This window comes from Trichoderma breve, chromosome 6, assembly GCF_028502605.1.
Source record: "Trichoderma breve strain T069 chromosome 6, whole genome shotgun sequence".
Lineage (NCBI taxonomy): Eukaryota > Fungi > Ascomycota > Sordariomycetes > Hypocreales > Hypocreaceae > Trichoderma > Trichoderma breve.
The window spans coordinates 247,996-274,707 of NC_079237.1; the positions used below are offsets into that span (position 1 = coordinate 247,996).

Sequence of the window (26,712 nt, forward strand, 5' to 3'; positions counted from 1 at the left end):
CCTTGGGCTGTAACAGGTGAAAAATACTATACGAATGCGTTTATGGTTCTTTTCAGCCGCAACTATAAATCTTTTTTTTAAGGAAAATACGAATCGAGCTTGGTCACAATATTGGTAATTACTTGTTATCTTCTCATAAGGCTACTCGATAAAAACAACTTTGTTTTGGCTGCTTTTTGAAAAATACCTGAAATTATAGGGTACCTAGGTAAAATCAACAACACAGAATCAGCTCTACAGCCGCCACAACCCCTGTAACACAACAAACAGCACATAGCAAAATTGGTTGCTATAGCTTTCTAATTACAGTGATTTCTTCTCTTCTTTCTAGCTAGTTATTCACATTTTCTTATTTGTATATAATAGCCGCGAAATAACTCGTAGAAACGCATGCCGCTTTCCGTGGTGTTTCACAGGTTTTGTGACCAATAATGTGACTTCTACATACGTGCTGGTGAACATGCTTGCGACTGCGCCAATGGAGCCATATAAAAACAGATAGTTGCAAAGCTGGTTGTTGTTTGTTTTTTCTCGTCCATAGGCCATGTTCCCTCCGACTGTGTAATAGAATGTAAGCACAAGGCTGAGTATGGCCTAGTGACAGATAATGTGTCGCTTTCCAATACCTACCAGGATCCTACCATTCATGGCCTAAAGGCTCCTCTGTCCATCCAGCCGCCCGACTCTGGGGTGTTCAGATTCATTGACAAAAGATCTGCTGTAGAGATGCTCGTTGATGAAGAGGAGCCGGGCAGGCTCGGCCCCATAAATTCGCCACCGAAAGCTGTCGTTGCTGGGAAACTAGCGATACACTCTGGAAAAAAGGTCAGTCCCTGAGGCAGAACGTGTTGGTATTTGGGGCTGATGGCGAGGCACATATTAGGGTAAAAGGTTGGTAGATACCAAGGGAAAGAAGGGAACAGGACGGGCATTGGGCAATACCGCCAGGGATCATTTGGTAGTAGTAGTTCGGCAGCTTACCTTCGTATGCGTCCCAAGTGAACTGGTCAAGCGACATATCCGTGCCCTGAGGCGTGGCAGTGGCAGAGCCAGTGAGAGGCGTGCCGATATCTTGTTCCTGCAGCCCCAACATGAGACTCAGGTGGTCAATCGCCCGCCGGGCTTCCCGAGATACGGTGGGCGAGTGCAGCCAGAGGGGATACGCGTTGCGAAGCAGATTGTGAATCTTGGTGCCCGTGGCCTGGTCCAGGGAAACGTCCGGTCGGGACTTGGCCAGCTGTATATAGTAGCAGAGGATGCTTACGCCCAGCAAGAAGACGGCCCGCGGCCGCGAGGACAGGAGCATCCACCGCGCCCACCTCGCGGGATACAGCAGCCCATCTCCCTGTGTTTCCTCCATCACTATCTGCTGGAACTCTAGGATCTTGATGGCCGCCTGGACGCAAGCGCTACGTGAGTATTGGTAGCGCGGCTGGGTATAGGGCGGCGCGAGGTACTTGCGGTGAAGCCAAATTGTCAGCCTCTGTATGGCGAGCTGGAGCAACACGCGGTGCATGACGACCTGGGGTGCCACCATGAAGGATTGGCTGAGAGGCTGCCATCGGAAGATTGGTGGCAGTGAGGCCTCGGCCTCTTGTAGCTTCCGGTCCAGCTCCATAATCTCCGTGTACGGGTGCTCCTGGGTGTCGTTAACGACGTCGTTGACTAGCCCCATCATCTTGTCTACCCTGCTCTTGGCCAAGCTGTAGAGCACGGGCGTGACCTCAGTCTCGGGACGCGATGGGGGCAGCTCGACGGTAGTATCATCGAAATCTGTGTCCAGCAAGTTCCGCGGCTCAGCTGTGTCGTACTGCTGCAACTTGAGTACGGATGGCAGCGCCAACTGGCTTGAAAGACGAAGATCCATCTGCACGATGATGGCCCACACCCGCCGCCGCATCTCACCGGCAAATGGGGAAATGCTGGGGAACTTCTCGGGTTCTCGGTGGTAGCCCTGAGTCAGGGCAAGCTGCACGATGATGCCTTGTACAAGCCAGAGCCCGATCTCAGTATCCTGGGCTATAAACGACTCACAAATGAGATAGTTGATCATTGTTTCAAGCACGTATTCCCCGCCCCTGGTGTATTGGCCTAGGATTAGGCTGTGCAGAGTCTGTTCCCGAAACACGCGCACGCGTTCTGGAGTTTCCGGATCTGCCGGGTCTTCAATCGACTGTTGGTATAATGTGGCGACGCACATTACGCTAAATAAGAGTCCAATCCAGATGCACGACATGGCAGCTGGCTCCTGCCAGAACTTTTCGTACTATCAAGGTGATCCATACTGTCAGCCAACGAGGAGAAGAAGCAGAAGAAGCAGAAGCAGAAGCAGGGGGGTAAGGAAAGGAAGAGATGGGATGGCACTGGGAAGGAGATGTATGCACATGGATAGTAGGGATTGCACTCCAGCATGCAGCAAGCACCGTACCTCTCGGAGAAAATGTCCACTGTGAAGTATTGCCGGCACGACCCCTTCTGCGTTGAAGTACCGTGCGACCATGCGGTCCAGTACGGGCCGGGCCGGGATTGAAGCAAGAAGATGGGCTTTTGTGGCTTGGATGGGCTCGTATAGCAGTCGGGGGCCAGGGCTTTGGAGAAGCACATGGTCGCTGGTGGCCAGCATCCGGGCCTCCTCTTCCTCCTCGTAGTGGTCTCTGAGCTCCGAGATACTGTCGAGGACGGCGGCCCAATGAACGCTCCCGACGTAGCTGGCACCAACACCATGCGAGTGCAGACGCATGCTGCCCGGCTCCGAGGGTGCGGGGGAGCCGGCACGGTCCCGGTCACGATCTCTGCTCCGCGATATGGACGCATGACTCTGGGCCGGTACGAGCGCGTCCTTGTCGACCGATGATGCCAGCGGGGTCGTTGGGACACTCTGCGGCGACGCGGTCGGCGAGGCCTGGAACGAATGCTCCGAAACGTCTCGGACGAGGCCATCGGCATCGGATTGTGCGGCCGGCGTCTGCTGTTGCTGCTGCTGCCCGACCAGGGAGCGCACGAGGTCCTCGAGCTGCTGGATACGATCACCGACGCTGACTTTGCTCTTGCCCTTGCGTGACCCGCCCAACTCATAGGTGCAGGACAAGCCGATTCCCCTGTTCGTGCAGGTCTTGCATGGTAGCTGACGGTCACACCGCACCCTGGGGGCTGTCCGTCAGTCTCATAGCCGTTGAGAGGGCGACGGGCGAGTGATTTTTACTTGCGACTCCTGCAAAAGGTACATGACAGAAGCGGCTTCTCACGCCGGCGATCTCGCAGTTGCGGCAGCGAATCTACGGCGGCGGTGCCGGGCTGCTGATGGGGCAGGCTCGGCGGTTCTGTGTAGGCGGGTGGCTCCAGATGGTCCATCGACGGCAAGCTTCTTCTGCTGAGAGGGGTATAGCTTTGTCTTTGCTTGGCCAAGGGAGGTTGTATCCCGGACGACTTTTACCCAGTATTAGGTATCTGATATGAAGAAGAAGAGCCCTTGCCGGGTTGCGGGCGGAAGTGGAAGCTGGCAGATGGGGCAGTGGACGGAGCAATTGACGGAGCAATCAACGGAGCAATCGACGGAGCAAGTCGGCGGGGACGGTGCGAACGTACGCCGCGGGGCAAACACGTGGCTTATGTGCCTCATCAGAAGGTGGCCGAGCAACGGACGGTCAAGTGGGCCAGATAGGAGGCCGTATCTGCCCAAGATCGGGGATCGGGGATAACGGCAAGGTCCATGTGCTTGGTTGGGGAGCGTCAAACAATACGGCCGCTGTACTCGCCGCCTCAGCAGGAATGGGCTGGAAATTGCAGGCCTCAATATTCATAGGGGTCAATGACACTTGCGGCGGGAAGTGTCCGTTCTTGTATCCATTTCTTCTCCTGGCGACGGAGCAAATCCGGGGCAAAGCAGTTGAGGGCGTCCCCAGCATGGCCAACCCCAACCACTACCCTTGGTCTTAAGACCACCACAAAGGCTTCATTTCGTCTATCCTGTCATTGTAGCTTTCATCTTTCATCTTTCATCTTTCATTTTCCAATGAGGCAATAGACCAAAACTTGGCAAACAACGCAGCTTATTTCTTTGCCCACCAGCCTCAACCACCAAACCACACGCAACTGTGGGTGAACTGACAAGAGATGGAGGAAAGTCGAGCCGAGAGCGATCACACCGCCTGCGAGAACGAAACAAGCACCATGGCCAGCTTCGATGCTACAGCTCAGGGTGATTTCGGCCGCGAAAAGGGTTCGACTACCGACATTATCGACAAACAAGGGGACTCAGCCGCGGGTGAAACGAACTCTGACCATAACGAGGTTGCAAACTCGAGCGAGGATGCCGAGAAGGGTGCCCCGGCAAGTAGCGAGGAAGCTCCTGCGCCAGACCCGAACATTGTCGACTGGGACGGCCCCGACGATCCTGCAAACCCGCGCAACTGGTCCAAGGCGTACAAGCTGGCCAACGTGGTCGTGGTCAGCTTGTCCGTGCTATACACCAATCTCGCAACCACCATGTTCGCCCCCGGCGCCACCATTATGGAGCAGGAATTCGGCTACAAGAGCAGCACGGTGGAGGTCTTGACTATCACCATGGCGTCGCTCGGCTTCGCCATCGGCCAGTTATTTGTTCCCCCAATGTCCGAGGTCTTTGGCCGCATGCCCATCTACCGCGCGAGCTCCATCTTCTACCTCGGATTCACCGCTGGCTGTTCGCGTAGCACTAATGTCGCCGAATTTCTGGTGTTCCGCTTGTTGACCGGCTTGGCTGCTGCCTCATACATGTCGACAGGCGGCGGCACCGTCGCCGACCTCTTGCCAAAAGAAGAGAGAGGCGTTGCCATGGCTATTTTTACTGCCGGGCCACTCTTTGGTCCTGTATGTTTAAGCCCCTTTGAGTATCGTATCTTGAAGGATTCAGCGAGCTAATGTTGAGGCTAGGTCCTGGGTCCCATCGTGGGAGGATTTGTTGTTGAGAACCTGGGATGGAGATGGTGCTTCTATCTCATCTTGATGCTTGTGAGCATGGTCCCGTTTACATTTACTCCCTCTTCGTCTCGTCCAGCTCAAGCTAATAACAGATCGTGTTCTCACTAGGCCGGCGCAGTCACCATTATTACCTTTGTGTTCATGCACGAGACGAGTGCCGTCAATATACTCAAATCCAAGGCCGCTCGACTTCGCAAAGAGACGGGCAATCCGAACCTGGTCGCCGCCGGCGATAAGCAGACCCCAGTCAAGCAGCTCGTGCTACACGCCATGGCCCGCCCTATGAAATTCCTCTTCACATCGCCCATCGTTGCTCTCATCGCACTCTACATCGCCTTCAACTTCGGCGTAACCATGCTCCTCTTCGCCACCTTTCCGACCGTTTACGAGAACACCTACCACTGGAGCGTTGATCTTTCCGGTCTGGCGTACGTCGGCGTCGGCATCGGCTGCGCCATAGGTGTCGTCACCTTTGCCAAGCTCAGCGATCGCCTGCTGAAAGCTGAGGGAGGGAGCTACCGCCCAGAACGGCGCCTGATCATGATGATGTTTGTCTCCCCAATGTTCCCAATCGGCCTGTTCATCTACGGCTGGACGACGGAGTACAAAGTGCACTGGGTTGTACCTATCATCGGCACCGCCATCTGCGGACCCGGAGCCGTCATCATCAATTCGTCGTCGCAGACGTACATTATCGACATCTTCGGGCCTCAAGGAGCCGCATCCGCTCTTGCCGCCGTTACACTGCTTCGCAACCTGACGGGAGCTTTTCTGCCCCTTGCCGCCCCGACGCTCTACGCCAACCTAGGTCTGGGCTGGGGAAATAGTGTGTTGGCCTTCATCACGATTGGGTTTATACCTGTGCCGATTTTCTTTTACTTGCGCGGCGAAGCCCTTCGTAAGAGGTTCCCCGTCGAAATCTGAAGAGAAGAGATTGTGCCACGCAACCTTGATTGGCAATCTTATATCATCCGCCCGCTGAGAAGGGCATCATGCTTCTTCATTAATCACCTGTTTCAAAGGGTGGTTTCCTATTTCTTTGAGAGTAATGTATTTACATACTCTCTGCTATATCTCTCTTCTTATTAGACTGTACCATAGTAGAACCGACCTCGAGCCTGTGACTGTGCTGGTTTATTTTTGATACGTTCCAAATGCTTTACGGTTGTTTAGTTAATATATGCCTGGATTATTTAAAAATTTCATCAATAAAAAAGAAGTTGAAATACATTATATATCAATTTATATGGGGTTTGTGTAAGGTGTTTCGTTAACGACAAGTGACTCATTTAAAGTAACGCTCCACAATAGAGTAATGAAGCACTCATAGAAATTGTTATATCTGGCTCTCACGCCCTTCGCAATATCGCCTTAAGAAAGTTAGGTAATTGAACGCTTAGAAAGTGGCTCATCTACATTTCCAAAACTGGGTCACGCTGCGACTTGCGGATACAATCGGATATACTTCGACCAGTCACTAAGCTGCCGCTTATCTCTGCGGCATATGAAGTATTAATCAGAATATTTTTCATCAGAATATTTGAGTCAATAGGCTACAACAGCGGGCCTTTCGTATCAAAAACTTCGAATCGAATGATGAATAAAGATAAGTTGGCAATAGTTTATCCAATGAAATGCCGCGGATTAGGGCCATGGCAAGAGATGAACAATGAATCATGACAAATGAAAGTGATCAAAGCCCCCTATGCCGACTTCCCAAAATCTCCATACACTTTAATAACTGGCATTAAGCTTGAGAGCTCATATAATAATGACTCAGACCATACAGAGAGGAATAGGCCCTTGTTTTATAAAAGGCACGGACACTTCTGCTGGACAACGGATCACAAATTCCCCCCAAGACCAAGACTTTCAACGAATCGAAGTTGACATAGGTATTTTTGACACCATTTTAAGATTTTTTTGCTGCCACTGATACCATCATATAAGTTCTTTGACAAGCTAACAAACCATTTCGATCACCAGGCACACTACGGAGACTATCATGGCATCCAAGAAGACCGCTGTAAGAGGCAAAAACCCACAAAATCAGCAGAGGAGATGACTAATAGAATATAGACCGAAAGATATATGCATCTCGACCAACGTGGACGAATAATTGCAGAATATGTTTGGATCGATGCAGCCGGCGAGACGCGTTCAAAATCGAGGGTAAGCCTCCGCTTTATCCTCCCTTCCATCGATGTGCAGCCCTCATGCTCATTATCACAGACTCTTGAAGAAGGAACCTACACTCCTGACAATCTCCCAATTTGGAACTTTGATGGATCTTCAACGAAGCAAGCACCAATCAATAATACGGACGTATATCTACGCCCCTGCGCTGTGTTCGCTGACCCGATACGCCGCTCCCCAAACATCATGGTTTTAGCGGAATGTTGGAATGCCGATGGAACACCAAACAAATTCAACTTCCGTCATGATTGTGCCAAGGTAATGGATGCATATGCCAAACATGAGCCATGGTTTGGACTTGAACAAGAATACACTCTGATTGGTAACGATGGGCGACCTTTCGGGTGGCCAACTGGAGGATTTCCGGCACCGTGAGTTACTCTCAACCCTTACTATTGGCATCCCGTAGGGATTATGTGCTAACAAATATTGCTATACAGACAGGGCGATTATTATTGCGGAGTGGGATATGGGAAAATAGTCATGCGTGATATCGTTGATTCGCATTACAAAGCATGTTTATGTAGGTGTGTGCGTAAACACTTGAGCCAAAAGTCCATAACTAAGATAAAAATGCCAGATGCGGGTGTGAAGATTTCCGGAACCAATGCCGAAGCCATGCTGGGACAGTGGGAGTTTCAGGTTGGGCCGTGCGAAGGGATCGAAAGTAAGTGTATTCTGCCCAGTCTCACCAACTTATTTCACTACTGGCCTGTGCAATGATGGCTAATGAATTGACAGTGGGTGATCATTTATGGATAGCCCGATTCCTTCTCACCAAGATAGCGGAAGATCATGGGGTCAAAGTATCATGGCACCCTAAGCCAGTTGAAGGTGACTGGAACGGTCAAGGCCTGCACACTAATTTTTCGACCAAGGGAATTAGGGCTTCAGAAGGGATGAAACTTATTGAACAAGCAATGGAGAGACTGGGCCCTTACCACTCGCAGTGTATCGAAGAATATGGCGACGATAACGACAAACGCCTTACTGGTCGTCACGAGACAGGCCACATCGATATGTTTAGCTGGGGGGTCGCTGATCGCAGTCGTTCTATTCGGATCCCCAGAGAAACAGCAACTAGAGGTTGTGGCTACTTTGAGGACAGACGACCGGCGTCAAATGCAGATCCGTATCGCGTAACCAAAATCTTGATCACTGCTGCTCTTGGCGGAGCATAGCGCCTTATTCGGCTTATATAGTATGAAAAAATATACATCGATTTATTTAAGGAGCCCTTTTATGGCGAAATTGTTACCATGAATGACTCTGTGTATTTTCGGGTATATCCAAACAGCTGATGCATAATACTTTCCGTAAGCGCTGTGAGAATGAGGGAAGATTATATTTGAGAATCGAGGTACAGCAAAGTCAAGTTGAGAGTACAAGGAAGCTCTTTATTCTCAGTCTACAGTCCCCCATTTACCTTTTCTGATACAAAGTTTAACTTGAAAAGCTGATGAAGTACCTCCAAATGATCAGAAAATGTAGAGTTTGATTCCGCCCAGCTCTTTTGGAATATGCAGCTTGAGGGTTGACAAATATCCGAGGCACCGCAGCACTGGCAGTTTTCCACACTAGGAGATGGGAAAAGGCTGGTCGGTAATTCTCTTGACGTCTTCAGTGCATATGCTACTGGATTGTTAATTATGGTAAGCTCTGTAGGATACGAAGTAATACCTGAGACCGACGCTTCCGTGTGAAAAGGCATAGCGCTTGCAAATGAAGAAAAGCCCAACGGTTCATCAAGATTATAACTATCATCATTAGGGCTCTCTGAGATGATTTTAGGCTGGGATTGCACAACTTTGTTGGCAACATCATGGCTGGATGGATTGGGATTCAATGCACGAGATACCGAATCATTGAGTAGTTGAGTGTTGACAGCAAATCGAGACAATTGCGTTTGGACTTCAACAAGTTGCATCCGGAGATTTCGATTCTCCTCTTCTAGCCTGGCGATCGTCTCATTCTGGGGCTTATAGCTGGAGTTTAAACGATCTTGGAGTGTTTTGAGATTCTCCGCGCGTCGTCGTCGAAACGCCTGCTGAGACAGACGGTTCCTGACTTTCCTTGAAATCTGTTCAGATAAAGTTTACAAGACCTACTTGAATGCCAATACTTACTTTTTATCATGGAAGTCATTTTTGTTTTGACTACTCCCTCCTTGGCCGTGAGAACGCATGTGAATCTGGTGACAATTCTTTCTCTTTTATTCTATATATCGAAAATATTAAGTATATTGTAAGTAAGAAAGAAGAAAGTCGAAAAAGAACAGGAAAAAAAAATACGATCGACCGTCGCGTGCCTTGCATTTGACAGTTATTGTAATTATACGCATCTCATCCAGTGGTAGCGGCCAGCATTTAGTACACAGATGCGCCGGAGATTTAGAAAATTCCACTAATTTAGCCTCTGATTCAGAGTCACAACTGCCTTTACCCACTGCTGATTTATACTGGTTAGCAATAGAAAATAGTCGCTCACGCAGCTTAAGGTTAACGTCGGCTGGGGCTGATTCCCCATATAAACGTGTAAGAATTTAGCTCGGATCAGCGACTAGCGGGACGGACATCGATTGGTCTTCCAATGTGCTCAACGAAATGTCCATTGATCTCATCAAGATGCCAGTGAAATCCCCAGCGGAGCCGGTGAGCCGTCACGTTTCGGCATTTTGCGAGTCTGTGTCTGATTGCCTTGCCAAGTGACGGGAGAATATTCCACGATTGCGGGCCTTTGCTGTGTAAGATTTTAACCTGTGCTAGTTTGTAGCCTATATTATGGATCATGATACTCCAAGTTCACGCCCTGCGTCGGATGAGCAAGAGATGCTGCGTCAAGCACGGAGTTTGCTCTGGGAATATGGGTAACTATCAAATAATGAAGAATCAATCATCAACATAATCATTCAGGCGATGCCTAGCGCAGCATAGGAGAATCCACAGTCAACGTGTCGCTTATTTCTGGCTACGCGTGTGCAAAAGCCACGAAGTCAACAGATTGAGGCGTCCCTCACTGCTCCGCATCTAATAAGTCGTGTAAAAGTTTTGGCGCTGCGAGAGAGCGGCCTGAATAGGATGTAACGGCATAGTGAGCGAATATATATACTACTGACTCTTCTTCTATTCTCAGCTATACAGGATTACTCATGTACATCAATATTAGAGAACTCATATTTTCCAACAGAAATCACCATGGCTTCGACACCACCTGTAGCCACGAGCATCCTCGACGCAATCGGCAACACACCAGTTATCAAATTGAATCACATCGTTCCTGATAGATCTGCAGACGTCTACATCAAACTCGAATTTTATAACCCAACAGGGTGCTACAAAGATCGGATGGCGTGGTCCATGATTGACCAAGCAGAACAACGTGGAGATTTAAAGCCAGGCATGACAGTTGTAGAAGCCACTGGTGGTAGCACCGGATCTTCACTTGCATTCATCTGCGCTTTAAAGGGCTATAAGTTTGAAGTGGTGTGTTCCGATGCTTTTTCAGTTGAGAAACTGCGTACAATCACCACACTTGGGGCGAAGCTTGATATCATACACAGCCCTACCGGCAAGGTTACCGCCGACCTGATGCCGTCTATGATACAGCGTGCAAAGGAAATTGGTGAAAAAGAAGGATATTACTACACGAACCAGTTCAATAACCGGGATGCTCTTATTGGATACGAAGGCATTGGTCATGAACTGGTCAAACAATTTCCTAACGGCATTGACGCATTTTGCGGCGCCATTGGCACAGCTGGGATGGCGATGGGTACTGCACGGGTGTTTAGATCGAAATTGCCCTCTACGAAAATTGTCATTTTGGAACCAGCCTCAGCGCCACACATCACCAAAGGCCAAACCGGAGCACACAGTGTTGAAGGCATTGCGGTTGTCAGCCGTCCGCCTCATCTCGACGAGGCGTTGTATGACGAAGCTCGCGGTATTGAAGAAGATAAAGCGCGCGCCATGTGCCGCCTCCTCGCCCGAAAGGAAGGGTTACTTGTCGGCACATCCACAGGAATAAACGTTGTCGCGGCCCTAAAACTTGCAAAAGAATTGGGCCCTGGCAAGACAGTGGTTACTGTTGCCGTTGATACCGGTTTAAAATACTTGAATGGCAATTTGTTCCAGGAATAACCGGAGGAGATCGGTGTTCTCTGCATATAGAAACATGCCTACATATCCTGTATCAAGCAAAACAATACGGAGCTCGTGAGAAATCTAAATTGTGCTATAGTGGAACTTCTTTTTGTTTCGTAAGGTTTAGTTCTCATAGGCGAGGAATTTAGAAAGTATGTGAATGGGAGTCATTCCTTTGGGAGATGCCATGCATGACACCCCGTCTTTCCTCCCTACACCCTACATACTAGAGTTACGTATTATTGCTTTCTAGGCCTAGTGGTTTTTCTTTTTTTTTGGTCTCACGTTAAATAAAATTGCAGAGTGCGGTTGTATTGTCGGAAATACGATTCATCACGTAATGAAGAGACTCATGTACACGGCAACAGCTCATCTGACGGCTTCGGTGAGCCTTGATCAAGAAGGCCAATAATGCATTCATCGCACTGTTCAATAGAGCAAGAGAGTTCCCCAATTTTCGTGTAAGAAATTAGCGACAAATTATAAGTTTCCTCCAATCAATGTTATTCGTCGTCGCTAATGGCCAAAATCTCATCCCTCTCTGGGTTCAATACATTCACTAGTCAAGATAAACTTGTTCTATATTACAAGGTATTGGATTACGCGAATTGCACACACAGCATTAAGTCAAGTTACATGTCAATCTGCTACCTTTTTCCAATATAATAGGTTGAAACATATAAAAAGTCTCTTTCTCGGTCTCAGCTCGTCATTTGCATCACTAACAATATCGCGCATAACGCACTTACAGCTACGCCATGATACCCACAATTGTATCTCAACAAGAAGAGAGCTTATCTGCCAATAATAGCATTGTTATCATAGCGTAACTACAACCTCGCCTAATTTTGGTCATTATCTCTACAATGTTGGGCCTTATTAATATAGTCGTCCAGAGCAGGCATAATCGGCTTAGATGTTGCTTTTGCCCTTTCTAAGCGTGGATTTGTCCTTCCATTACCGTCATTGCGGAATATCTGCCTGGGGACATCTCCCCTCTGTATACATCACTATGGTAAAATATCTCGGCTCTTTGTTTTGATCAATTTTTGAGCTTATAATGCTTTTATATGGTAGGGTGGGCTGTAACTATTCCGGGGTATCTGGCTCATCCGAATATCAGCTACGATAGGATCGATTGGGCTATTCACATCTTGCCAAGCTGGCAGCAGAGAAAGGTGACGAGGCTTACGTTGCCCGAACACCAAGTATCGAATTCTGGGACGAAGGTACCTCTGGTAACAAACTTGATGATATTAGAGATTACCTCGAGGATGTAAGTGATCATATAAATAACTACATGACACTGATAGAGATCTACTTTACGGTCCTCCTGACAGAAAGCCTTCCCGATGGAGTTAAATCCGGTATATCTTTCACAACCTTGACCATTAATGCGCCGAAACACTTAGACTTTCTCGTTCAGTCACTGAAAACCCTTGGTGTGACATTTGTACGACAGAAACTTCCACATATACATGCGCCTTTCGGGAATAAAGAAACAAAGCTGGTTTTTAATTGTACTGGCAATACATCCCAACAACTTCTGGTTGTAGGAGACTCTAAATGTTATCCAACACGCGGACAAGTGGTCCATGTTAAGGCACCACACATCAAGTACAACATCATGAGGCATGGCAAAGACTATTCCACTCATGTTATTCCACGGCCAATGTCCGACGGCACTGTGATTCTGGGAGGCTCCAGGCATTCTGCTAATAGGCAAGCGGAGGAACTTGTTATCTAATTATCTAAAGATGTGTCTGCTTACAATACCAGTGATACTAACGCTTACTCGAACGAAACTGAATCTATCCTCGCACGTACACGACAACTGTGTAAAGAGCTCAACCAACAACCATTCGAGGTGCTTGGTGCTTTTGCAGGCCTCCGTCCATCAAGACCAGGAGGGCCCCGAATCGAGCGCGAAGAAATAATCGTAAACGATGTTAAGCGTCTTCTCATCCACAACTATGGGGCAGATGGTACAGGATTCCAGGCCGGATACGGCATGGCGACTGACGCCGTTAATAAAGCCGAGGATATGTTAAGTGAGATTCTAGCTACTACCAGTAGCATTATCGGTGATCCTATGAAAGATGATCACTGATTGAAGCATAGATAGCAATCTACTTAGCCGTTAAAAGTCTTTGTGAGGGGTATCACAAGTTAACCAAACTCTATGCGGAGTATCGCTGTTAGAATAGTTCTCAGGAGCATACACATTGTCGTATGTGTATGCCGATTCCAAAATATGATCGAGGCCAAGGGTAGTAAGAAGCGTAAGAAGTGGGTAGGGGGAGATTTCCTCCTAAATAACCCCGACTTTTCTTTCTTCACGACTTAATGGGTGATAAATGTTTTCGCTTCAAAATTGCAGCCTCTTCATCATCCTTGCTGGATATTTGGCACATGATCGATCTTGCAAATGGTATAGGCAGTTGTTACCACTGGAGCAAGAGGCGGAACCAAGGGTATCCCATTTGACGATGGAGCAGTGCATGCTTGATAGGCGAATGTCTGTGATTGTATAGTAATATGATGGAAAGTGGCCCTGTCATTGATCTCCTGTGTCAAAGGCAGATCAACATTGTCTTTACTGTCGCAAGAGATATTATGTCGAGCGCTTTCTGCTGAATACGAGGTGCCACTGCCATCGAGGCTCTTCTTTTTATGTTTCATTTTATTACCTGTGAGTTTTGTGTATGAGCGAATTGTATCGTCGTTTTACATAGCCGTTGCAATATGACTCACGGTAATTTCTTTGAGCGATTCGATTCTGGACTCTCCGACGGGCTGCCAGGTCCGAAAGCTTTGTCCAATCTTCATCGGGGTGAGCCAGTTTGCCAAAAGCACTGCAAGCTCCAGTCGAGGCATATTGGCTTAGAGCAGGCTGTTGATCGCTCACAAAACGTTTCTGAGACATTGTAGCCAGTGAAAATTGCTGTTCAATATTCTCTCCCAAGAGGGCGCCGCTTCTTGTTATATAAACGATTTTGACGAGGGGTTTCAATGTTCCGAGACCGGACGCCACCCCCCACAGAAACCATTATGCAGGTGATTGTTGGCTCGCGGAGTGTCTGTAAAGTAGACTGTAGGGCCATCTATTATCTAGTTAGCCCATACAGAACAAGAAGCCTGATATCCAAGGGCAGTTACAAAACTTAGGATACGCTAATGGCATAAATACCGGTACAGTACTTGGTAAAAGCGTCTCAAAGTAAGCCATATAACGCTGCTAAGTATGGAGTAATACTCCAATCAATTGTCATATGGCTAGCACCATGTCATCTACATTCATCAAATACTGACGGGAAAATATGTGTCCTTATATCCATTGTCTTCCTTGTGCGGTCCAAGCAACTGGTATATCTCCACGGCTCGAAGTGGGAAACGCATCATTTGATCAAAACTGTGGAATGCATGGCAAACAGCACATGTGAACCAAGACTCTCTTTCCATCTTCTTGCTAATCTCAAGGATACCTTTTACTCGCATTGAGGCAAGAAAAGGGTAGTCGATCTCGGGCAGCGCCACGGCCAGGGTGATAACAACCGCATACATATGTGCCAGAAAGAGGAATAAGAGCGGTTCTCTGTTGCTGAGATCTATAAACGATGCAGCTGAGTTTTTCGTGAACCACGCCGTAAATGGATAAATTAAACGATATTGATCCTTAGCTGGGATGTCCATTTGGTGCCGCTCGTAAGCAACTGTAAGAACATCTCGCAGTTGCCGGGTTACTGCTGCGATATTTTGATTATTCTGGAAACACGTTGTCAGTTTATTAATCGCATTAATGCCCTCGCCAAAGAGCTCTCTAGCAAAGGCGTGGCAATTTTTGTTCTCCTCAGGTCGATCTAGCTGGTGACGCGCCGGTGTCATCTCTATTTCTCTAACGTTGTAGCAGTGATCGTGCTCAAATAAGCCACAGAAAACTGATTCTTTGGACCAAGTACGCATTTGGTATGTAGTCTGCCCTATCGTTAGACTTCCTGTCGAGTATACAAGCAGGGCAGATTACTCATACCTGGGAAATACAGTCGACAATTGCCATTAATGAACGGCTGGAGTCCAATTAGCAATGCAAGGTAAGTTTCCATGGGCGCCACAAACCAGTCTGGCATCTGATATGAACAACCCAGTGCCGTAGCCAGAATTGCATCCGCATTGCTTCTTGAAAAAGATTGCATTGCTTGCCTAAGTCCTTTCAGAGCAAGAGTGTGATAACGATACGCATCTACAGATGCTTCATGTGATTTAGCTCGTATTGCAAGGCGTTCGGCAGAAGCCGCTGCTAGCATATGAGCTACAAAGTCGAATGCAGTTGCGAGCTGAAACATCCTGCCTCGGTTGATCAGCATAAGTATGACGGCCGAGCGGGAAGACGTACGTTCGAAATTCGCCCAATAATAGACACATATCACTAGTGCCGCTAAGATCAAGCACACTAACCGCCAAAGCTGTTTGGTAGAGATACCGCAAATCAGCCAGAGGCATATTGTGCCAACCCAGAGACGTAGCGATCTGTAAGGTCGGAAACGGAGGCTTTCCAGTTTCCTTCCATTGTATACAAGACTTCTCAATGTGTGTAGGCCACCACAAGGAGTCGGGTGCATCAGTAACCTGTGTTACAGGTGACTTATAGTATTCACACTCTGATCCTGTAAATACACACCTGCGACTATTATTGAGTAACATTAATACATCTGATATGCACGCTCTCGGAGATGATAACCAACCATATTGGCCGAAACTCATCACATTTAACACGCTTTCGTTTGCAGGTTTGACATCCGTTCCTCGATTTTACATGGCTTCTTCGAATGACAGTCTTTACTGTTTCCATGGTGTTTATATGTGCTTCCAATCTTTTTTTTTAGGTGTGAGTCAGAAGGCTTGGCATTAAGACTCAGATAACAACAGCCGCAAAACAGGCATCATAAATATAAATCGAGTTTGGCATGAGATCGGAAAGTAGCGAATAATTTGAATCAGTTATCTGACAAGGCATTATCGCCAAGAAGACATTGAGGACATAAAACTTTGCTGTGAATGCTGCGCAAATACTGCCAGCCACTTACACAAAATCAAGTCTCCAAAACTTGAGTCGGAGGGAAGTTGGTTCAAGTCATGATGTATCCGAAGTTTACGCGGATGGCAAAATTCCTTCCCGGGTAGCATTTGGTCCACTTGTTTTGTTTATTCTTTGTCTCATACCCAAATGGCCCTGCCACGAATATTCATGCTAGTTTGTTTCTATCTCTAAAAACATTGAATAATATCTCCAAGCGACATATGATTTGCGAGAAGTCGATGATTGTAGAGATTTTAGCCATCAGACTCCTATCAAAGATTGTACCGAACCTCCTAAGGTCAGAGCACTCTATTTTTCATCCCGCCATTATGCGTGAGAGTGTCTACGTATACCCACCTACGTTTCTGAAATATTGGTTGGCACATACTGTGACCGAATCCTTATACCTGTTGCATCACAAGAACTTTCTTCGTAAGTTACAAGATTCTTATAGTTTTTATCATCCTCGAATACCCAAAGTTGTAGACCACATTGGTGTTCAACTGTATCAATCTCGAGTAATTCGGCAGGCGGCCTAGCCCCAAAACAAACCGTGTAAGATTTTAGCGTGCCGCGAAACTGTCCAATAGCGACCTCTGAAATATCAGTAGTTTCTCGCAAACTAGCCTATGTTGTCCAATTGGCTGTGTCTCAGCCAAAACATTCCAAGAAATAACATCCCGGTGTTGCTGCGTTGATGGTTGCTGTTCATGCAGTTGTCTGAAGGCAAAGGGTCACACTAAAGATGAAAATTTGCTCATCTGATACTTAATGACATATAATCAGAAAGAGTGCATGGATCGGGTACAACTTACCCGCGGGATTGCGCCCTCCAGACAGTCTCAAGCCTCATATGAGCAAGTTTATCTGAATAGAACATATCCGTATCAAGAAGATGGTACCTTTTGATGACGCAACTCTCGACAAACATCATCCTTCATTTCTTAAGCCAATACAGCTTTAGGAAGGAAGTGCATCTCTGGGATGGAATCTTTTTCTTTCTCCGCTTCAGATACTGCTTCTTGGGCTCTACTTGCTGGTATATATATATCAACCTTAAGTCGAAGAAACGTATTGGTTTTGGCAAATGTGTTTCTAATAGAGCTTGACCATTGAGTCTGGGCATCAATTTCGCAGTTGCATTAAGCCGCAGATCCCAGATCGAATGAGAAGGCATAGTTGAATTACACAACGACCGCTCTTCTGCTTCCTACACCCCGCCTTTGAAGGAGAAAGTGAAAGAAATGTCCACCCTCGCCCTCTATCGCGCCAATGGCGTTAGCTCTTTTATTCCTCATGTTCTTTTAAAGGAATTAATGATCCCTTTTACCTCAGTGATCATGCAGCCTGGGCCCAATGGATGGGAAGCTGCTGACGGCAGCCTCAATAACACCAGCTATCGCAATATCCACCCCCAAGGCTATGTTCCAGCATTGCAAGTGGATGGTGTAATAATCACAGAGCTTCCGGCAATAATTACGTACATAGCATCATCATCTACCGGCAAGGCCAACCTTCTTGGTAACGACAAAATTGAGCGCGCTAAGGTCGCCGAATGGATGGCCTGGCTCTCTGGCACTGTTCATGCTTAGGGCGTTTCTATGTACTTTCGACCAGAGCGATTCACGGATGATTTATCTCAATATGAGTCAGTTCGTTCGAAGGGGAAAGCAGCAGTCTTGAAAGGGCTGCGAAGAATTGATCAGAATCTGGATGGGAACGTGCATCCAGTTGGTGTCAATGAGACTGTGATCGACTTCATTCTTCCAATGTTTTGGTATTGGTCAGTGAGAATTGGCATTCCAAACTTGCAGGAGGCTTTCCCGCACTTCAGCAATTTAGTCAAGAAGATGGAGAAAAAGGCATCGTTGAGAGAAGCGGCAGAGTTGGAAGGATTGAAGCTTTATTTCAGGTAATTTAGCGAAACACATTATCAATATTCGGTTAGAATAGAGCTGAGAGTCAACATTGTACTTTCTGAAACGAATTAAAAGTGAAGGTAACTACCAGCTGATGAAGCATCTAAGAGTATTTGAGGATGCAATACAAACGATCAACATCCTACTATACACCAAGTGTCCTTTATACAATAGGATAGACGATGCACTAATACGAGTAATCAGATGGTCATAATGTGTCTAATCAAGAAAATTAGAACACGAGTTCTGTCAAGTGGTGTCAGCTTTTAATCTTTTACTTATTATTTCCTCCTGGAGCATGAAAATATGGGTTCCTGGCCCTACGTTGATTCCTCATGGCATAGCAAGGCCGATGGGCACAGGAAGCATAACACGCTTGAAAGAACATACGGTAGCTACCTGTCCGTAGTCTTCTTCCCACAGTGGAGAAATACTACGCACTAGAATTCCGTAGATACCAGATCAAAGTGAGTAATAATTCTGCGTGATAAAGTGGGAGGGTTATAATAGCCGGTATTCCCACTTCTGAATTAGCGTATCACGGCATCTTCATGCTGCTTTAAGCCGCAACTCATATCATATCCAGCCCACATAATCGCATCATTGCGCAAGTGCCAATATAAATAGCCAATTCATTCGTTCCCATTAGGATGCCGTCCATCGTCGCCCAGCTCACCATTTCGTGTGTCAAATATTGCATACGGTCGATAATTGACGTCGAGATCAATACTTACAGCTCGTGATCATGGCTACGACCAAGCGACCCAACTTCCTTCTCATCGTCGCTGATGACCTGGGGTTTTCAGATGTTGGTGCCTTTGGCGGCGAGATTCAAACGCCTAATCTTGATCATTTGGCTTACGCACCCTCAGGAGTGCGCATGACCAACTTTCACACGGCTTCCATGTGTTCACCTACACGATCTATGCTTCTCTCGGGCACTGATAATCACATTGCCGGCCTCGGCCAGATGGAGTTTTGGGGTCGTGGACGAGACCCACCGGTTCCATGGTCTGAACGACCTGGATATGAGGGCTACCTGAATTTCCGCGTGGCTGCTCTACCAGAGATTCTCCAGGACGCGGGATATTATACTTGTATGAGTGGCAAGTGGCACTTGGGCCTTACAAAGGAGCGCACACCACATGCGCGAGGCTTTGATCGCTCATTTGCCCTTTTGCCGGGAGGCTCGAGCCATTATGCATACGAACCCAAGAAACCGGACGGAACGCCTGTTTTTGCGCATTGGGCCAGTCTGTACTATGAAGATGATCAAAGAGTTGAAACGAAAGACTTTCCCAAAGACTTTTATTCCTCAGACCACTTTTCAAAAAAGCTCGTCGACTTTTTGAGTGAAAGAGAGACTAATGCTTCCGTCAAGGAGAAGCCGTTTTTCGCATTTCTGCCATTTACGGCCCCGCATTGGCCTTTGCAAGCACCGGAGTCCAACATTAAAAAGTATCAGGGGAAATATGACGATGGTCCAGATGTTCTACGAGACAGAAGACTGAAACGACAAATTGAACTCGGTCTCTTGCCCGCGGATGTGGAGGCGCATCCGGTCATCTCCTCAACTAAAGACTGGGATGAGATGTCATCGGAGGAGAAAGCGTGGTCAGCGAAAACGATGGAAGTATTCGCTGGTATGGTCGATAGGATGGATGAGAATATCGGCAAAGTTATCAACAAAATTAAGGAAATCGGTGAGTGGGACAACACTTTTGTCATCTTCATGTCCGACAATGGTGCCGAAGGAGCGATTGTCGAGGCAATTCCCATGACTGGAGATGTGATAAAAAAGTCAATTAATAAACATTACAACAACGACTATGAGAACCTTGGCAATCGAGATTCATTCATTTGGTATGGTCCTCAGTGGGCGCAAGCCTCAACGGCACCTAGTAGGATGCACAAGGGGTATGTCACAGAAGGTGGCATCCGCTGTCCGGCTATTATCCATTACCCAGGATTTGCTGAAACTCCAAACGGGCATATTACTGATTCATTCACTACTGTTATGGACATCCTGCCTACGATATTGGACCTTGCGGGGATTGAGCTACCAGGCCCGAACTTTCGAGGGCGTCAAGTTGTTCCGGTAAAAGGCAGATCCTGGATCCCACACCTGCTGAGGAAATCTCCCCGCGTTCATGACGAAGACCACGTCACTGGCTGGGAACTCTTCTTTCATCAAGCTATCCGCAAGGGTAAATGGAAGGCTGTATTCATTCCCAAGCCTAAAGGCCCAGAGAAATGGCAATTGTACAACATGGACAAAGATATGGGCGAAATTCACGATTTAGCAGAAGAAGAGCCAGAAATTTTGGAAGAACTGATCAAGTATTGGATGGCATATGTGGCTGAGTTCGGTGTGTTTTTGTAAGTCAGCCTACTTCATCCTCGGTCGTATTGCTACTCTAACAATGCATTAGGAGAGAGGAGCTGGAGGAGGGCTATGTCCTCCCAAAGGCTTAAGAAGCAGCCAAATAGATGGAAACGGATATGGCGAGCTTAGTTTGATATCTCAACTATAGTTATCTATCTATGCCTAGTTGGTTTTTTGGCAAGCTGAGTTATAGCCTACCACATTGGTGCAAGAATAGGTGCCATTCGCCCCGGTTGACGACTTGACGTTAATATCCTTGAAGGAAAAGCCTTCACATGTTGCAAGTGGGGAACAGGTCCAGCTAATCGCCTTTGTGCCTACTTTTTCGTTCATATATCCCGTGAAGTTGGACCAGGAAATATTCGAGAAGAATCCCGTGGGAGGTGTGTCGGCACATGCTGGCACATTATATCCTGCCCAGTGAGTACACTGCTGGATTAATACGGGCGAAGCGGTGATGTTTTCGATGTGGAAGTTCTTGAAGACTAGTGAATATGTTAGCATATTAGGTCGATATCCATGAAAGAATTGAGCGGATAAACGCACCGACATTGCGGACATAGCCATTGCCGCCGCCGCCACCCTGCGGAGGCCAATAGGTCCGCTTGCCCACGTAAGTCTTGATGTAAGCGCCATTGCGACTTCCGTATAGCTGTGTGATATGTGATTAGCTTGTTTACAACATGGGTTTATGGTAGTGGTAAACATTACAGAAACATCTTCTGCCGTGATATTCTCAACTACGTCTCTCACTCCCTCATACTGTCCAAGACTGCCGATTGCGATGCCCGCGCTGTTGTAGCATGTCAAATTTTTGACGTGAATGTTTGTCGAGCCAGGTTTAAAGCTGACACAATCGTCTCCAACGTTTGCCCAGCTATTCTATAGGAATTATTAGTCATGGCTTAGTAGAATGATAGGGACCCCAAATTCCGACCTGAATAGTAATGTTGTTACTGTTGATCGTGTCGAAGCCATCCGTATTGCCGAGATTACCTGGATTTGCCTTCATTTCGCTGTTAGATTTGTTCTCTGGAGCAACTTCAACAGTATACACTGTACCTGGAAATCGTCGGAAGTGGATGATAGGGTAATATTGTCCACAAGAACGTTTTGAGATTCCAACATCACGAAATTCCTATCCTGAGATTAGTATAGACTGTCCAAGTGAGTTGTTAGGCTGAAAGACTTGCCATTTGCCAGATTGAACAATTTGGAAATTCTTCGCCACCGCATTCTTGACATTTCGCAGACAAAATGGGATGGGACGTCCGTATAATCCGCCAACGCCCAGGGCCAGATCATACCACACTTGCCCTTGTCCGTCAATCGTGCCGGATCCATGCCCATCAATCGTGATGTCTTCGCCTGAGAATTCCATCGCGATGGAAATGTTTTGGAAGTAGTAATACGACCCATGCAGAATCCAGTACCGCACATCCGTTGAATACTGCGTTTGTCAATAACACTGGGCTACCAAGAAAGTGCAGCTTTCCATACCTCAAGGGTGCCGAACAGGTCAACTTGGACGTTCTTCAAGTTATGTAATTGAAGAGCCGTCTGAACACTGTACGTGGTGTCTTTTTGAAAGACAACCTTGCCGTTATTTCCACATTTGCTAAACGCCTCGCGGATCGCAGGAGCATCGTCACGTCCATCCTTCAAGGCGGGAATCACACAAGTGTGTTGCGGTGATGGAAGACTGTGCGCATTGGCCACAAATGCGGTCGTCAATGCCCATAATACAGGGCGAAGAAGCTTCATGATGGCCGTCGCAATGGAACCGGACGAATACGCTGATCTTGCTCTACCAGTGAAGACTGCTGATTGCCCATCTTATTTAATATGAACAGAACTTGGCACTTGACTAATCATCATCCTTAGATTCAGGCATTAATCCAGCTTGCTTCTACCACTTGCTCACCGATCATCGGAGATTGCTTCATCTTGCATTACCTTCGCCATCAGTGTAACGATGGCGTTTCTGAATGCACACTACCGGGGAGATAGCGGTGGAGCTTCTCATCGGCCCGTCGGCATTGTTTCTCTCTCATAATTCTGAAAGGACCATGCTTTTGGCTAAAAAGAAGGTCATCGAGACTTTTGCAAACTGGACAATGAATGGCGCTATCACGTTTACATCAGTGAGAAAACGGGGTAGACAGGGCCAAGTTAAGCGACTACGAGTGTAGCTTCTGAAGATTGGCAAATCGGAACATTCTATTTTGCCTCCACGCATTCTCACCGACGTGTAAAGTCATAATGATGAGCCCAGGTTTCCCTTGTTCAAGGCTTTTATCACTCAATTTCATCATCGCGGCCATCTCCAGCAGGGGAGGTTATAGGTCAGCATAAAGCGGCAAGACAAAGTCATCTCCGCTTAACCATGTTAGGTGTGGAGATGATCTCACATTTCTGCCTTCGGTGTGCTTTAACCCGTACTTTGACCCGGTAGCGAGATGCTGAATACTACCAAACTCCCGGACTATCGACGAAGAGATGATGCAGGGCTACGATGATGCGATGAAGTTCGCCGATGAATTGACCCGTCTCCTTCTGCCAACCCACGTGGTGATGTTGCCTTGGGTAGGGTCGTAGTTGTAGATGTTATTGCCACCAATTAACTTACATACCAGCCAACACCTGCCCATTCTTTCCATGTCCATGTGCCAGACAATTGTTTTCTTGACCTCCTACTTGCTGTAGGAGCGATAAGGTTACGATGAAGGTGTCATCGTTATTATCCGGAATTGCTGTTCTCAGCACTTCTGCTGCGGCTACCGAGAAGAGCGGGGGATTCGGCAGTCGGCCAGCCCCATGGATCAAATACGATGTCCCTCAAGACTTTTCTAATCCCAAAGGGCTGGCTCGTCCGGCCTTCCGATACTGGGTTCCAGATGCAGATGTGGAAGATGCTGTCCTGTATGCAGATCTACAAGAGATCAAGCAAGCAGGATGGGGCGGAGTTGAAGTCATCTGCTTAGAAAATTATGGCATTGAACTGGCTGTGGTAGATCCAGCAATTTATGGCTATGGGGGTGACAGATGGCGACAAAAGTTCAATACCATGCTGCGTGCTTCTAAAGACTTGGATCTCCTCGTGGACTTTGCTTTAGGGCCAACACAGGGCGCTTCCATCCCAATTCTAGACCCTGACTCTCCGGGAATGAATACCGAGCTGGCATATGGCATTGTCAACTTGAGTTCCGGTCAAGCCTTTAGCGGAGATATTCCACCCCCAAGCCGTACAAATGCGGGATATGCCAACAAGCCGGATTTCGATGCGCCTTTCACCAACTATACAAACAAATTTGTTGCAGCTGTTGTTGCACGTAAAAGCAAAGGTGTGTAAGACATTTACCAACTAGACCATTAATACTCAGAATTGCCTGCTAATTGCTCTTTTCTTATATCAAAGTGCCTTCCGAGGATGTACGAGTAACCCAACTCGACTTTGACGGTGTTGATGATATCACCCACTTAATCGAAGATGGCAAATTGACTTACACCGCGCCGACTGACGGAAATGAATACGTCCTATTTGCATTTTATCAGCGTCGTACTGGTTATTTAGCTGCACAAGGAGCGTTCAACAATGCCACCGACCCAAAAAACCCAGCTTCTTGGTTTGCTTATGTTGTTGATCACTTCAGCCAAGAAGGAACCGATATCTGGACTGGCTTTACCGAGCAGTACGTCATGAATGGCGAGAATGGTGATCTTCTTAGACAACTCGGCTTGTATGCATGGGAAGACTCAGCCGAGTTCCGCGCTACATTGTTCTGGACAGATGAGTTGAGGTCATACTTCCATAAAACACGCGGATATGATATTACAACCGCCCTACCGGCTCTGTTCGGCACAAGCGGCCTTCCGCCAAGCACACTGGCAAACAGTTACTTCTACTACGCCTTTAATAACCATGAAAATGGAACGGATATCAGCTGGAAGTTACGAAATGACTACTATCAGTGTCTCCAAGAAATGTACGAGCAGTATCACCTTGATGGCCTCTCGAAATGGACAAGCAAATGGGGTCTTCAAGGAAGTTTACAACCATATGCCACCGCACCGAACGCGGCGCCGCCTTGGGACATGAACTCGGCAGCTGCGCACATTGACGCTCCTGAAACAGAGTCTAATTACTTTGATGGAGTCATTGATGCATTCCGTGCAATGGGTGGCGGAGCCATGATGGGCAAAAAGCAAATCTTTTCCAGTGAACTTGGGGCACACCGTTATTTCTCGTACGCTGCCACATGGCCACTGATCCTCAATGATTGCAAGATCAATTATGCAGGTGGAGTTAACCGAATTGTTTCTCATGGCTTCCCGTACTCCGGGCTTCGACCACAGGTCGAGTGGCCCGGATTGACAACATTCGAATGGTTATACTCTGAGATGTGGGGACCACGGCAGCCCAGTTGGTCATACGTCAAGGAGATGGGAGATTGGATTGCTAGGACTCAACTTATTCTCCAAACTGGTGTGCCGAGGATAGATATTGGCATATATCGCCACAAGTATCTCTCTGTTGACATAAAACATTACAACATGGGAGAGAACATATTCTGGGATCAATCGCTCCAGGATGCTGGGTACTCCTACGTTTCTGTGAGCCCTTCACTCCTGAAACTGGTACGTTTTCCCCGAGTCCATTATTGCCCATAATACCCTAACAATTGCAAACAGGATAACGCAGTCATTTCAAACGGATTGCTTGCAGAAAATGGCCCCGGTTTCTCTGCCTTTATTGTAGACAATTCAACCAACATCACGTCTGAAGCTGTCGATCGATTTCTGGAGTATGCCAACCATGGGTTTCCTATCCTTTTCGTGGGCGGGGTTCCGGAGACAACCCCTTACTATTGCGATTCATGCGATCAGCATGTTAAACAAGAGATACAAAAGTTGACCAAATATTCCTCGGTCAAGGTCCTTCAATCAGAGAGCGAAGTTGTGGGCGCTTTGGCAGCTCTCGATGTACAACCTGCCGCAAAGAATCTCTCTCCAACTCCCATCTTATACGTCCATAGAATCGACGAGGATAATCATGTTGATTACTATTGGGTGTATAACTCAGATATATACGAAGATCATGCCACAGAGGCTTCCATCAGAGGCAGTGGCATTCCGTATACACTAGACGCTTGGACAGGTGCCATCACGCCCATTGTCAACTACACAATATCTGGGGATAGATTCAATGTCTGGATCGAGCTTCGATCAAATCAGTCTACAATCCTGGCGTTTGCTCCCCGTGGATTCTTCCCTCACGTTTCAGTCCCGGATATCCATGTTACTAAGACAGATGTTGAATATCTCAACTATTCGGCTAGTAGCCACTCTATCATCGCTCGGTCTGCCTCAAAGGAGAACAAAAAAATAACGCTGAGTGATGGCCGAGTCTTCACATTGAGCGGCCTCGATCAGCACTCTAATCCAGCAGCACTTGGTCCATGGAATGTCACCATTCAGGATTGGCTTCCTAACCCAGACAAATTCAACAACTATACGTCTGTATATCAATATCACAATCTTCAGTTGGACGAGCTTATTCCCTGGTACAACATCTCAGGGCTTAGCAGCACATCTGGTATTGGTACTTATAAAACTCAGTTTACTTGGAATCCTAATGGCAAAGTCAACGGGGCTTTGTTAGACTTGGGACCAGTATTCAATACTATCCGGCTCTGGGTCAATAACCACTGGACTGGCCCTATTGATATCACAGATGCAGTTGTCGACATCACGCCATTCTTGAAATCGGGTCTTAACGACGTGCAAATTGAGGTTTCATCTACTCTCAGAAACAGGTTGCTTCAAGTCAACGTCACAGAATCATGGGAGCAATCACAATACGCGAGTAGCTACGGTGGCCAGCCATATGGTCTTGCAGCACCTGTTCAGCTAATCCCGTTTGCTGAGAAAGTAATTAAGCTATAATGAGCTTTGCCTATCAATAGATTAAATTACCACATTTTGAATAAGCGCCGTAGCCAGTAACTTAGTCCACACATGAAAACTTAATTC

General features: G+C 47.3%; 10 protein-coding genes across 10 annotated transcripts; 7 read left to right on the forward strand and 3 right to left on the reverse strand.

Moving 5' to 3' along the window:
- Window positions 1-644: 644 nt before the first annotated feature.
- T069G_08981 (fungal specific transcription factor domain-containing protein) lies at window positions 645-3,351 on the reverse strand (the record flags this gene model as incomplete). Its single annotated transcript, XM_056176191.1, has 5 exons — window positions 645-814; window positions 982-1,409; window positions 1,458-2,266; window positions 2,429-3,143; window positions 3,203-3,351. The coding sequence occupies 5 exons, from the start codon at window positions 3,349-3,351 to the stop codon at window positions 645-647; spliced, it is 2,271 nt and encodes a 756-aa protein (XP_056024669.1).
- An 819-nt stretch (window positions 3,352-4,170) lies between these two features.
- T069G_08982 (major facilitator superfamily domain-containing protein) lies at window positions 4,171-5,883 on the forward strand (the record flags this gene model as incomplete). Its single annotated transcript, XM_056176192.1, has 3 exons — window positions 4,171-4,848; window positions 4,912-4,989; window positions 5,068-5,883. 3 exons carry the CDS (start codon window positions 4,171-4,173, stop codon window positions 5,881-5,883), a joined length of 1,572 nt encoding a protein of 523 aa, XP_056024670.1.
- Window positions 5,884-6,964: 1,081 nt separating this feature from the next.
- Window positions 6,965-8,336, forward strand: T069G_08983 (glutamine synthetase, catalytic domain-containing protein; the record flags this gene model as incomplete). The annotated part of the gene is made up of 6 exons (XM_056176193.1): window positions 6,965-6,985; window positions 7,039-7,131; window positions 7,192-7,526; window positions 7,596-7,678; window positions 7,736-7,822; window positions 7,897-8,336. The coding sequence occupies 6 exons, from the start codon at window positions 6,965-6,967 to the stop codon at window positions 8,334-8,336; spliced, it is 1,059 nt and encodes a 352-aa protein (XP_056024671.1).
- A 2,013-nt stretch (window positions 8,337-10,349) lies between these two features.
- Window positions 10,350-11,294, forward strand: T069G_08984 (pyridoxal-phosphate dependent enzyme domain-containing protein; the record flags this gene model as incomplete). Its single annotated transcript, XM_056176194.1, has 1 exon — window positions 10,350-11,294. The coding sequence occupies one exon, from the start codon at window positions 10,350-10,352 to the stop codon at window positions 11,292-11,294; it is 945 nt and encodes a 314-aa protein (XP_056024672.1).
- Window positions 11,295-12,924: 1,630 nt separating this feature from the next.
- T069G_08985 (FAD dependent oxidoreductase domain-containing protein) lies at window positions 12,925-13,407 on the forward strand (the record flags this gene model as incomplete). Its single annotated transcript, XM_056176195.1, has 2 exons — window positions 12,925-13,019; window positions 13,077-13,407. The coding sequence occupies 2 exons, from the start codon at window positions 12,925-12,927 to the stop codon at window positions 13,405-13,407; spliced, it is 426 nt and encodes a 141-aa protein (XP_056024673.1).
- Window positions 13,408-13,685: 278 nt separating this feature from the next.
- On the reverse strand, window positions 13,686-14,223 carry T069G_08986 (uncharacterized protein; the record flags this gene model as incomplete). The annotated part of the gene is made up of 2 exons (XM_056176196.1): window positions 13,686-13,987; window positions 14,052-14,223. The coding sequence occupies 2 exons, from the start codon at window positions 14,221-14,223 to the stop codon at window positions 13,686-13,688; spliced, it is 474 nt and encodes a 157-aa protein (XP_056024674.1).
- A 3,395-nt stretch (window positions 14,224-17,618) lies between these two features.
- On the forward strand, window positions 17,619-17,966 carry T069G_08987 (uncharacterized protein; the record flags this gene model as incomplete). The annotated part of the gene is made up of 1 exon (XM_056176197.1): window positions 17,619-17,966. One exon carries the CDS (start codon window positions 17,619-17,621, stop codon window positions 17,964-17,966), a length of 348 nt encoding a protein of 115 aa, XP_056024675.1.
- A 1,072-nt stretch (window positions 17,967-19,038) lies between these two features.
- T069G_08988 (sulfatase domain-containing protein) lies at window positions 19,039-20,768 on the forward strand (the record flags this gene model as incomplete). The annotated part of the gene is made up of 2 exons (XM_056176198.1): window positions 19,039-20,672; window positions 20,726-20,768. The coding sequence occupies 2 exons, from the start codon at window positions 19,039-19,041 to the stop codon at window positions 20,766-20,768; spliced, it is 1,677 nt and encodes a 558-aa protein (XP_056024676.1).
- A 73-nt stretch (window positions 20,769-20,841) lies between these two features.
- Window positions 20,842-22,443, reverse strand: T069G_08989 (glycosyl hydrolases family 28 domain-containing protein; the record flags this gene model as incomplete). Its single annotated transcript, XM_056176199.1, has 8 exons — window positions 20,842-21,164; window positions 21,226-21,331; window positions 21,391-21,441; window positions 21,499-21,561; window positions 21,617-21,675; window positions 21,735-21,817; window positions 21,873-22,129; window positions 22,180-22,443. 8 exons carry the CDS (start codon window positions 22,441-22,443, stop codon window positions 20,842-20,844), a joined length of 1,206 nt encoding a protein of 401 aa, XP_056024677.1.
- A 958-nt stretch (window positions 22,444-23,401) lies between these two features.
- On the forward strand, window positions 23,402-26,625 carry T069G_08990 (alpha-L-rhamnosidase domain-containing protein; the record flags this gene model as incomplete). The annotated part of the gene is made up of 3 exons (XM_056176200.1): window positions 23,402-24,023; window positions 24,098-25,317; window positions 25,372-26,625. The coding sequence occupies 3 exons, from the start codon at window positions 23,402-23,404 to the stop codon at window positions 26,623-26,625; spliced, it is 3,096 nt and encodes a 1,031-aa protein (XP_056024678.1).
- Window positions 26,626-26,712: the final 87 nt, after the last annotated feature.